Source organism: Dermacentor silvarum, chromosome 7 (genome assembly GCF_013339745.2).
Source record: "Dermacentor silvarum isolate Dsil-2018 chromosome 7, BIME_Dsil_1.4, whole genome shotgun sequence".
Taxonomy (NCBI): Eukaryota; Metazoa; Arthropoda; class Arachnida; order Ixodida; family Ixodidae; genus Dermacentor; species Dermacentor silvarum.
Genome location: NC_051160.1, coordinates 131,533,485 through 131,545,984, shown reverse-complemented (window position 1 = coordinate 131,545,984; position 12,500 = coordinate 131,533,485). Strand labels below are relative to the sequence as shown.

Genomic DNA, 12,500 nt, shown 5'->3' with positions numbered 1-12,500 from the left:
GGCGACGTCATCTGCATAGGCTAGCATTTTAACTTCAGCGGCGTGCAGCCTAAAACCACGTATGTTTACATCATGGATGACTGCCAAACAAAAAGGTTCGAGGTATACGGCAAAAAGCAATGGAGACAAAGGACAGCCTTGTAGTACAGACGAGCGGACTGGCACCTTCGAACTAAGGCATTTATTAATTACAATCTGCGTTGAACACTCTTCATAAGCCATTTCAACGCCCTCTAAAATGATGTTCCCAACATTACAGTACTGCAATATAGAGAAAAGCACCTCATGTGACACCCGGTCGAAGGCCTTCGCAAGGTCGAGCTGCAACATCGCCACCCGACCCCCAATGTCATCACAACATTCTAACACATTCCTTGCAATGTGGGTGTTGGTGAAAATTGTAGGGCCTTTAATGCCACACGTCTGGTGTGGCCCTACAAGCTCCTTAATCACGCTTTGGAATCGTCCAGCCAGTACTTTCATAAATATTTTGTAGTCTGTGTTGGTTAGACTTATCGGTCTGTATGAGCCTACTAAAAGAAGCTTTTCCCGGTCATCGGTTTTTGGAATCAAAACTACGTGTGACATGCGGAATGAGGGTGGCACTTTTTTAACTTCGTACGCTTCTGAGAGTAGTCTGTGCAAAATACAGGAAAACTCGTGACTGAATGATTTGTAAAACTTGGCGCCTAGGCCGTCTGGCCCTGGCGACTTTCCTGACGGCAACTCATCTATCGCCCTTTCAATCTCGGGTAAACTTATTGGCATTTCAAGGCTTTCTCTAACGCCGTCTTCCAACCTTGGCATTTCGCTCATGAATTCGCTGTCGAAGCCTAGTCTAGAGCGTGTCCCATTGCCGAACAATTCCCGATAATGCTCAACGACGGCTCTCTCGATTAAAACAGCTTCTGACGTCACCTCGTTTTGAAAACGTATCTGTTTAATCTCATTTCTCGACGCATGCCGCTTTTCGTCGCTCATTGCCCGTTTGTTTGGCATCTCACCCATCCATAACCGTTCGCTCCGAGCACGTATAACTGCAGCTTTATATCGCTCTGCGTCAATAACTTCCAGCTCATGTCTTACTTTCTTTACATTTTCCGCAACCTGATCATGAACCGTATTTTGTACGCTCAAAAGAAATTCTAGCTGTCTTTGCAGCTCTCTTTGTTTCTGCAGTTCTTCATGCTGGCGGCTGCTTCCTCTTTCGATCGCAATGAACTTAACTTGGACCTTAAATTCTTCCCATGCAGCCATAAAATTGTCATGCTTGTTTGTCATCAAGTCTAATATCTTTTCCTTTACTCTGCGCAAAAATGGCTCATCATCAAGCAGCTTTTCGTTGAATTTCCACGTGTTCCAGTTGAATCGTGTTCTTTTAACTTTTGCCCCCATCACGAAGCTCACTAAGCTATGATCCTTGAACGATAGTGGTGTGACATTATAACTGTTACAAAGGGGGATCAAATCTAGTGAAACATACACTCTGTCCAGCCTTGCTCGGCTGTTTCCTTGAATGTGTGTGTACTGCGGAATCGTACCGTCAGTGAAAATTTGACCCACATCTTCTAAGTTGTGGTCGTCAATTAGGGAGCTCAAATAGAGAGCGCTTTTGTCACGAACACGTTCCCCTCGGTTTCGATCTTCCGCAGTATACACACAATTAAAATCACCAAGAAATATGATGTAGCGGTCACACTTTAGGTACTGCTCTATATACTCAAAATACAACGCTCGGTCATTCACAATGTTCGGCGCATAAACGCATATGAGCCGCCACGACGCTCCAGAAAAGGAAAAATCGACAATGAGCATGCGGCCAGTTTGACATACAGTTACACGTTCTTCAATAATGCCAGCACTCTTCCGTAAGCAGCGCGCACCCGCCTGATGTACCATTAGCATGACATACGCACACATTGTAATGCGCCGTGAAAGGCGTCACCATGCGATCGGTCTGCTCTTGAGTTTCGACCTTAGTTTCTTGTAAGGCGACAACATCGAGTTCCTTCTCCATACACAAGCGACTGAGTTGATACTGTCTCCTTCGCGCTCCGAGGCCACGAACATTTAAAGTGGTCACTTTCAATGCTGTCTCTAATTTCACCGCCATTAGTCTGTATAAGCAAGCCGATCGCAAGGTGCCGCTGGAGAACAAACCATTCCAACACTTTGTAAAAAACTTTCCAAAAACAAATGCTCAAAGAAAAGCCGCTCTAACCACACGCGTACCTTTACGGTGTACGCGTAGGCTAATTCTGAAGTGGCACCCATCTCTTGACGTCGCTAGTCCGGGCGCCCCAGTAGGCGCCAGGTCCTAGGTCGGCGGTTCTGCCGCCGTCCGTCTGTCCGGCGGGATGTTCGGTTTCGGGCGAATGGACGCCCGACGACTTGCCTGGGTTTTCTGCGGCGGTTCGTCTTTGGTCTCGTTGTCAAATTCCTCCTCTTGGCCGCTCGTTACGTCCCTTGCTCTCTTCGTAGCCGCACTGCTTGCACTCGTGTCTGCGACGTCCATCATTGCAGTTGCTGGCCCGTGCTCTGCTGTACTCGCCCCGGCAGAGGCGAGTTCTATGGCCGTTTCTTCTTTGCCTTTTCCGTCACTTGTCTGCACTGCAGCTTTCTGTTCAGTAGTTACTACAGTTGCCACCTTCGAGGCTATGTAAGCCTGCTCAGTGGGCGTCGCAAATGTGCCGGCCGGCAGAACTTGCGCACGGAAAGACTCATCCACGTCTGCTTCATCCATTAACAGGTCAGCCACGTCTTCCCGAGGCGCCGGTCCCGTTACGGACGCGTAGGTCTTAACACACTCCGTCTCATCATGGCCGTAGCGCCGGCAAACGGCACATCTCGGGACGCGACAGTCACGTCGAACATGACCGGTGTTTCGGCATTTCAGGAAAAGTGGTGCTCTGCCTGGTACAACAACTAAGGCCTGCTCACCAGCGACACGAAGTTGATGAGGCAGGTCTTCCACGGTCATACCCGTCTTCAAAACCAACGACACCGCACGCGTTGAGGATGCTTTATCTTGCACTCCGTGGACACGCCATTTCTCCCGGAAGACGTCCACGACCTTCCCGTACGGTGAAAGGGCGGTGCGTATGTCCTCGTCCGTCACGTTGTGTAACATCCAATGCAGCTTCAGCCGCACGGCCTGGTTTGCTGGATCAACAACGATGCACCGATGTTCATTCACTTTTACTTCCTTGGCGCTTGCAAGCCTTTTGACACCTTCATCGCTCTTGAAAGTCACTGCCCAAACGTGGCTCATTTGATACGCCCCTAGGGCGATAACATCCGGCAGTACGCCTAAGCTAGCCAGTGCGTCGCGGAAGTGCTCCACCCGATACGGCTTGGCACGCACATCAGCATGTAAAAACAATGTATTTAAAACAATCCGACCTGTAGGCAGTTGAGGCAGCAAAACTTGATAGTCCGGGTCTTCTGAGCCAAAATTCCTGGTACCGCGACCCTGCTGGGCCGCTGAAGCCGCTCCTATGGAGCTCATGGTCGACACGTCCGCTCGCTAGCGCGGCAGAAAGCCGAATCCCCCCTAGACCAACGAGCCTTTTTTTTCTTTATTTCCTTTCTCAGGAAAGATACAAAACAAAAAAATCACTAATACATGCTACATTCTGTAATTAAAAACGCTTGCCTGCTTTCGGCAAACGTGGGTAATTAAAACCGCTTCAGGTTAACAAGAGCATCTAATACCGGCATCCATTGTGGTGGATCATTCAGCGCTTTAAATATCTCACGAATGAAGGCGATGCCTCCTTTGAAATATTCTCTGGCAGGCTGGGGGTTTAAGTCGGCATGATGCACTGCCATTCTTGTTTTCCATATGCTATGAAGACATAGCGCCATAAACATGTCATACGGCACTCCTTTATCGTTTGCGGTTGGGAGGAAGCGGATGCCATATGGGGTAAGCGGCAATTCTTTTTTCAAGGTGCGCTGCAGTATGTCCCATAAGAAGGTGGAATCTTCACAATCCAGGAAAATATGGTCAATAGTTTCCGGCTTTTTACACAGTAAGCAATTTATCGTCCAAGGCACAAAAATACCCTTCTGCTCTAACCACGGTTTAACGGGCAGAGTTCCGGTGTGCAAGTGAAAGAAAAACGTTTTAACCGTAAATCGTACTGGCATCCGCTTCACCCTTTTCAGTACGTCTTTGCCAGCCCCTGCTGGAAACATGGAGCGATACAATGGTTCTGGCATAGATACATCAACAACATCTTTATACAGTTTCTTTCGAGTGACGCTGCTGACCTCAGCAGCGTGCCACGAGGAACTGGTAAGACCAGACGACTTCTCGCAGGAAGCCTCGTACTTTCGGCCCTTTAACCCGATCAGATGACACAATAAACGCCGGCATAACATCACATAATCTCATTTGAATAACAGTACGTATGGAACCGTTGCTTTGGTCCCGCACAAAGATAAATCTGGACACTACCTGTTTTAAAAACAAATGCGCCAAGCCCAGTCCGCCGCTTTTCACGGAGCGGAATAAATTTGTGCGACTTGTACGCTCCCATGTTGAACCCCATATATATACTGCAAGCACCCGGTGCAGCCTTTGAATGCTTGCTCTCGTCGCACACAATACTTGAAGAACGTACCAGATCTTGGCTACCAGAAAGAGGTTACACACTGTTGACCTTGCAAATATAGATAGGTCTCTCCCTCCAAACTTGGTAGATTTTTCCTTTATTTGCTCTGCTTCATTCTTCCAATAGTCATTAGTGTCTCTGTAGTGATTTAAAGGCACCCCGAGGTATTTCGTTGGTGAAACCGTCCACTGCATGTTTTCAAAGACTGCAGGGGTGTCATCCCAATCCTCATGCCAAAGGCCCAAAGATTTGTCCCAATTGATAACGCTGCCTGTCATTTTACAAAAACTCGTCGCGACACTCACCGCGTTCCTGACACTTGCTTGGTCAGTACAGAAAACAGCAATGTCGGCAGCATATGTGAGTAGCTTAACTTCGCTTGTGCTCAACTTAAAACCTTTTATTGCACTGGACGACATGATTTTCAAACAGAAAGGCTCCAGGTACAGCGCAAACAGTAAAGGAGACAATGGGCATCCTTGCCTAACAGAGGACTTTATCTGGAAACTGGCAGTTAATGATTTATTAACTTTAATCCTGCTAGAAATGTGCGCATAACACATTGTTATGCCTTCCATCAAGACCATCCCGACATTGATATATTCTATAATGTTGAAAAGGACTTTATGCGCAACTCAGTCGAATGCCTTCTCTAAGTCGAGCTATAACATCGCGACTTTCCCGCAGTAGGCATCGCAGCACTCCAGGACTGTTCTAGCCACGTGTATGTTGGTCAGAATGGACCTTCCTTTTATGCCGCAAGTCTGATGTGGCCCTACAAGTTTGGTTATAACGCTTTGAAGTCTTCTGCTTAAAACTTTAGCGAAAATCTTGTAGTCCGTGTTCGTTAGACTTATTGGTCGATACGCTCGTACTGACAGCAATGCAGCTGGATCGTCTGTTTTTGGAAAAAGTACAACATGGCTCTGCCTGAAAGAAGGGGGTAACTTCTTTCTTCTGTATGCCTCAATTATAACGTTAAGGAGGACAACTGCTATTTCCGTTTTAAACGCCTTGTAGAATTCTGAACCCAAACCATCAGGGCCTGGTGATTTCCCTGCACTCAAATCCCCGATCGCCCACTCAATTTCTGCAACGTTGATTATCGCTTCGAGGTTCGTTTTAAATTCTTCTTCTAGTTTTGGCATGAGCCTCAAGAAATCGCATGGAAATCCTCCCTCAATCTGTGGTTCGTGGCCAAGCAATTCTTGATAATAATCGACAAAAGCGCGTCATATCAGTTTCTCGTCTCGCACAACTTCATCTCTGTACATTATCGCTTTTATGTCGTTGCGCGACGCATAGCTTTTTTCGTCTGATAGAGCACGTTGGTCGGGTTTTCACCCATATATATTTTTTCCGCACGTGCGCGTGCTACTGCTCCTCTGTATCTTTCTGTATTAATTACTTCTAGTTTGCTTTTAACATCTTTTATTTCTCTGGCAAAGGTGCCCGGAGCTTCAATTTCCGCATTCAAATAAAAGTCGAGCCGACTTTGCAGCTCAGTTTCTTCTTTCCTTTGCTGTCTACGCAATGCGCCGGCTCTTTCGATAGCTGAAATTTTCGCGTTTTGTTTGAAATCTTCCCATGCTTCAGCGTAACACCCCGGTTCACTTTCCAGTAGATCTACAATTTTTCTTTTTATTTCCTGCACATATACCTCATCATCGAGGATCTTAACATTGCATTTCCACAGCTCCCAGTTGAACTTCGCTGGTTTCCTCGGGCCTAGCGTACATATAACCAAGCTATGGTCGCTAAAAGAAACGTTTTTAACATCGTATTTATTGCAAAAGAGTGCCAAATCTGCCGAAACGTAGATTCGGTCCAGTCTAGCTTGGCTGTCCCACTGGTAGTGGGTGAACCGAGGCAATGTACCGTTTGATAGGAAGTACGCTACATCTTCTAATTGGTGTTCTACAGTCAGTGAGTTTAATACTGATACACTCGCATCCCGTATCGCGGAAACTCTTGCCCTATCCTCTACTCTGCAGACACAGTTAAAGTCCCCCATCATTATAACAGTCCTGTCACAGGTCAGATAATGTTCAACACTTTCGAAAAACAATCTGCGCTCATTTGCTACGTTTGGGGCATATAAACCAACTATTCAGAAATTCTGGGCCTGCAACGTTATGTCACATACAATAAGCCGCCCAGTGTCACACGTGTACACACTGTCAACAGATATTCCTGTGGAGTGCTTCACAAACAGCGCACAACCACCGGCGGTACCAATTGCATGCGAAACGTCTACATTGTAGTACGTCCTAAAAGGTTCAACCATGCGGTTTGTTCCTTCTTCACTTCCAATCTTTGTCTCCTGTATGGCAATTACGTCCAGCTCATTTTCCACAAACAGTCGGTTCAGCTGGTATTGCTTCCTCCGCGTCGACAAGCCCCGCACATTAAGGGTGCCCACATAAAGAGGTGTTTGAACGAGTAATTGGCATTTTTTTTACGCTACACAAAACCGCATGGTAGTACCTTGCTTAATACAAGACGACAACCCACTCCCATTTATAAAGCATATCCAAGTCACTCCAGCCATTTTGATTCCAACTTTGATTTTGCCGTGGCGGCGTCGACGCATTGTCTCCTCCGGTCAACTCCGCTGCTATTTGAAAGAAAAAAAAAGGACGTCACGTCACGTCGCCGGCGGGGCCGGCGGTTTCCGCTCGGGCCGTGGCTCGAGCGGTATTTTCGGTGTGAATTTCAATGTAGCCCTTCGAATAGGTGTCGTCTTCACAGGCGGCTCATCCGTTGCAATCTGGTCGGTCGCGTGCCCGTCTTTGCCATCTTCATGGAGTCGTTTTGACGCAAGGCTGCTGGCACTACTCATAGTGACGTCTGTAGTTACAGGGTCTTCCTCGACCCTCACGCCAGGTGCATTGCCTTGGCTCGTTGGGGCGCCCGTCACCAGTGTGTCTGCAGCCTCGGTCGAAGTGTTGGCGGTCACTTCCTCAGTAAAGGTTGCATCCTTTTGCTTCACGTGGGCGGTGCTAGCCGCACCAGGAATTCGCTAGCTGTCTGCCTCGGGGGTAGTTTCAGCCGCGTCTGCCTCGTCCATTAGATGTTCCGTCGATATTTCTTCATTCGCTTTGACACCCGCCACGTTTGCGTAGGTTCGCACGCAGCTGCTTTCATCATGGCCATATCGCCGACACTTAGCACACCGCGGTACCCGGCAGTCACGCCTGATATGACCCGTGGCATGGCACCTCAAGCATAGCGGGGGTCGTCCCGGTGCGACGAGTAGAGCCATGATTCCTGCAACCCGCAACTGATGGGGTAAATCTTCTAGCGTCACACCAGGCTTGAGCTTCAGACCAACTGTGCGCGTTGACGAGCCCTTGTCAGCTATTCCATGCACTCGCCAGCGCTCCTTGTAGATATCACTCACTTTCCCGTACGGTGCCAGGGCAGAACGCACTTCTTCGTCTGCTACATTATGTAGTACCCAGTAGAGCTTTATACGTACTTCTTGATTTTCGGGGTCAACCACAAGGCACCGTTTCTCCTTGACCCGTACTTCACCGATTCCTACCATCTTCTTAGTAGCTTCGGCACTTTTGAACGTGACGGCCCAAACGTGGTTCATCTGGAACGCCCCCAAAGCTATTACTTCAGGGAGCACTCCAAGATGAACCAACATGTCCCGAAAATCTTCTACACGATAAGGCCTGGCTTTCAAGTCCCCGTGAAGAAAAACAGTATTCGCAACAGATGTACAGTCAACCACAAAAGTTTGCGGACCACGCGAGCGCGTGCCAGACTGCCTATCCGCGCCACCTAGCGGTACGCCACCTAGCGGCGACAGGGGCGCTCTCCCGGATATGAGCCCTCTTGGTACTCGCCTGCCTGTTAATTTTTTATTCCCGTGCATGACATTGTTAGTTCGTTGTGTTGACGCAGAGCGCTGTCTGCGATAAGACCGCCACATATCTGGCTTGATAGCAGTATCGGAGCAATCACTGCAACCTTTGTCGACTGGTGTGCCAGTGGGTAGATAAGTTTCACGAAGCGCTGCGACGATTTTTTTACGCGACGTTTACTGGCGCACTTTGGTTGGCAGCATCTTGGTCCAATGAGTGTTGCTGCTTCTGCGTCTTGAGAGAAAGGGTAGGGAGGTGTTTCACTGTCATCAAAAATAAAGAAAAAGCGGATGCATGGAAAATTTTCTTTCACACATAGGCGCATCTTCGCATCAGTCGCTGAAAACGTAGTAGACTTGCTTCAGGCCACGTGGTGATTGCCTATTTGGAAAGATGCCGCTGCGTGTTCCACTTGACGAAAGAAGGCACATTGTGCGTTTATTTATAGAGGGAATACCTCAGCGCGAAATCTGCCGCCGAACCAACAGGAGCCGGACTGCCGTGAATAGGATTATTCAAGCTTTCCGCGACGATGACAGATTCACAGATATGGAGCGCAGTGGGCGTCCAAGGGCCACGACTGAGGAAGAGGACCGCCTGATTACGGCCGCCATCGTGGCTGATCCTTTTCAAAGTGCAGAGGATATCCGAGAAGCGCTCTCGCTCACGGTATCGTCTGAGACTGTAAGAAGAAGGCTGAGTGAGCTTGGCCTGCAGTCTTTCGTAGCAGCACAGAAGCCCTGCCTCTCAGACAGCCAGCTACAAGAACGACTCATGTTCGCTACAGCAATGAAAGATTGGACAACAGAGAAATGGGGCGATGTCATCTTTAGCGACGAGTCAACTTTTTCCACGCGCTGGGACCAACGGAAGCGGGTTTGGCGTCCACTAAACTGCAGGTGTGTTTACAGTGTATTGGCAGTTAATTCACGAAGCTACTTCTGCATCACAACATGTTTCACGTAAAATGAGCTTTTGGACATTACGAGATTTTTCTGTAGTGGTATTATGTTGAAAACATTAACGATTGTTTCATAGTACTACTTACTCTGAAGCTAATTAAAAGCTGCCAGTGGGTCTTTCAGTACTATCTAATGATGTTTGCACGTTTTCTATTGCAACTCTATAACAGCATTATAAAGTTCATACGCAAGAGGAATCACAACATTTTTAGACGCGCCGCTGGAACCCAATTGTATGCTATTTCTTGCAGATATCTGCCTAATTACACACAGAGTGTTCTATCCAGTGGACGGTGTTCCGTGAGCGTGTGGGGAGCAATCAGCAAAGATGGCCTTGGTCCCCTTGTGCCTCTGGAAGGGCCCTTCACTGCGTCACGGTACTGCGACGTCATCACTAGACACCTCGTTCCGTATGCGCTGGACGGTCCCTTCAGCGACGGCTGCTATTTTTTTCAACACGACCGCAACCCGATCCATAAAGCACGTATCGTCCAGTCATTGCTAGAAGAACATGCTGTTTGCCAGCTTGAGTGGCCTCCATGTGGCGCCGACTTGAATCCCATAGAAAATGTCTGGGGCATGTTGAAGAAACGGCTGTCCACACGAGCCAACCGCGGCCGCACGGCCGATACGCTGTGGCAAGCGATCGCACAAGAATGGGAAAGCCTGCGCGGTCGACCGGAGATTACTGAATCTTTGTACGAGTCGATGCCCACACGCATCAATAAGGTGCTAGAAAACGGCGGACATTTCACTTCCTACTAGATCATTGAGAGACCTATGTTTCATGACACTTCTGTAAATGTCTTGTGAATAAATTCATCCCCTTCAGACACGAATTATGATGCACTGTCTGCAAATGCGTCAAATGCGCATGGCATCATTTCAAGACGCTCACTATTACATTCCAAGAAAGAAGACGAAGCAATGTGCTGTTTTGTGCGAGTTTCAGTAAAAAAAATTATTAGCGTATAACTCATTATCTAATTATTCTGAAATCCGTCAGCTTCAATGCTTGCATAAAAAGAATCAACTATTAGGCCCGAAACGCATGCACACTTGCTTTTTCGGTTGTATTCGTGTCGACCGGAGAAAAGAAAAAAAAAACTCTTGACGTTGGTCTTGAAACGCGGCACGTCGAACGATTGTCTAACATGGTAGTGTCTCCAGCAAAGTGATCATCTGCAGCAATACGCAGGACAATGAAGTTAACTGACCGCTAGTTGTCCCATCAGGAAGCGGACACGAATGTGCACACTGAGTTTTAGGTCATTTGAAGAAACACGTGGCGTGGGACGCGCCTCCGAAGTTCGAGTCCCCAAACGAGGACGCCGTGTACGCAAAGGGTTATAAAAAGAGTCATCGCACCCGATTATTTCTTATTTTTCTAAATGTAACCACTATAGCAGCGCGGTGGTTCGGGCTTTGCGCAGCAAAACCTGGGCGCAGGCGATCAAATCCCGGCCGCTACTGTCACTTAGCGATGGGGGAGGAACGGAAAAATTCTGCCTACTGACTAAGCATCTGTGTCCCATGGCTGCCTCACCGCTCACTCACGCACTCACGAAAAAAAAACAGCGTGGCTACGCGAAAATAGAACTGATAACAGCCGAAGAATACGCTGTCTGATTACTTGTACTGATATTCTGCTCCCAAAATATAAGCAAGTAGCCCTGGCTAACAAAGAGCGCGTCACGTTGAAAGAGATAGGTAGAAAATATTTGCGCACAGTGCGAAAATAGACAGGCCATAGATTTAAGGAGGGATGCGTCTTCAACGTAGCGCTGCTGTCGATCGCTGGTGACGTAGCGGAAGTGTCGCGAAGAGGCTCTTGGCCACGCGCTCGCGTGGTCCGCAAACTTTTGTGGTTGACTGTACCTGTTGGCAGCGACGGCAGAACAACTTGATAGTCCTGGGTGTCATCAGCAAAAAACCTGTTTCCGCGGCCCACCGGGGCCGCTGATACCGCTCCGGCGGAGCCCACTCCACAAGCGTCCGTTTGCTATCACGGCCGGAAGTAGAATCCTAGACCAACGAGCCGGCCTTGCGCATGTACTGCTCTCGATAGCTTATAAGGTAATGCTACACTCACGAGCAGATGATTCTAAGAGTAACAATTAATGCGTTTTCTCGTAAGTGGGCCCTAATTACAGCCTCCAGAACGACCAACGTTGATGAGAACTACCAACGTTGCTTAAGGAAAGGAAGTTACGACCCGTTAGCGCTGTTCTCAGATGGAATAGCTACCTGCTAGGAGAAAACAAAAAAGGGGCTCGTCCGGGATTTGAACCCAGGACTTCTCGCACCCGAAGCGAGAATCATACCCCTAGACCAACGAGCCGGCCTTGCGCAAGTACTGCTCTCGATAGCTTATAAGGTAATGCTACACTCACGAGCAGATGATTCTAAGAGTAACAATTATTCCGTTTTCTCGTAAGTGGGCCTTAGTTACAGCCTCCAGAACGACCAACGTTGCTTAAGGAAAGGAAGTTGCAACCTGTTAGCGCTGTTCTCTGATGGAATAGCTACCTGCTAGGAGAAAACAAAAAAGGGGCTCGTCCGGGATTTGAACCCGGGACCTCTCGCACCCGAAGCGAGAATCATACCCTAGACCAACGAGCCGGCCTTGCGCATGTACTGCTCTCGATAGCTTATAAGGTAATGCTACACTCACGAGCAGATGATTCTAAGAGTAACAATTATTCCGTTTTCTCGTAAGTGGGCCTTAGTTACAGCCTCCAGAACGACCAACGTTGCTTAAGGAAAGGAAGTTGCAACCTGTTAGCGCTGTTCTCTGATGGAATAGCTACCTGCTAGGAGAAAACAAAAAAGGGGCTCGTCCGGGATTTGAACCCGGGACCTCTCGCACCCGAAGCGAGAATCATACCCCTAGACCAACGAGCCGGCCTTGCGCATGTACTGCTCTCGATAGCTTATAAGGTAATGCTACACTCACGAGCAGATGATTCTAAGAGTAACAATTATTCCGTTTTCTCGTAAGTGGGCCTTAGTTACAGCCTCCAGAACGACCAACGTTGCTTAAG

At 48.2% G+C, this 12,500-nt stretch overlaps 1 protein-coding gene and 3 non-coding genes across 4 annotated transcripts; all 4 read right to left on the bottom strand.

Moving 5' to 3' along the window:
- Positions 1-2,317: 2,317 nt before the first annotated feature.
- On the bottom strand, positions 2,318-3,508 carry LOC125947216 (uncharacterized). Its single transcript, XM_049671620.1, has one exon. The coding sequence runs from the start codon at positions 3,506-3,508 to the stop codon at positions 2,318-2,320; it is 1,191 nt and encodes a 396-aa protein (XP_049527577.1).
- An 8,217-nt stretch (positions 3,509-11,725) lies between these two features.
- Trnap-cgg (transfer RNA proline (anticodon CGG)) lies at positions 11,726-11,797 on the bottom strand. Its single transcript has one exon. It is a non-coding gene; the product is annotated as a tRNA-Pro (tRNA).
- Positions 11,798-12,007: 210 nt separating this feature from the next.
- On the bottom strand, positions 12,008-12,078 carry Trnap-cgg (transfer RNA proline (anticodon CGG)). Its single transcript has one exon. It is a non-coding gene; the product is annotated as a tRNA-Pro (tRNA).
- Positions 12,079-12,288: 210 nt separating this feature from the next.
- Positions 12,289-12,360, bottom strand: Trnap-cgg (transfer RNA proline (anticodon CGG)). The gene has a single exon. It is a non-coding gene; the product is annotated as a tRNA-Pro (tRNA).
- Positions 12,361-12,500: the final 140 nt, after the last annotated feature.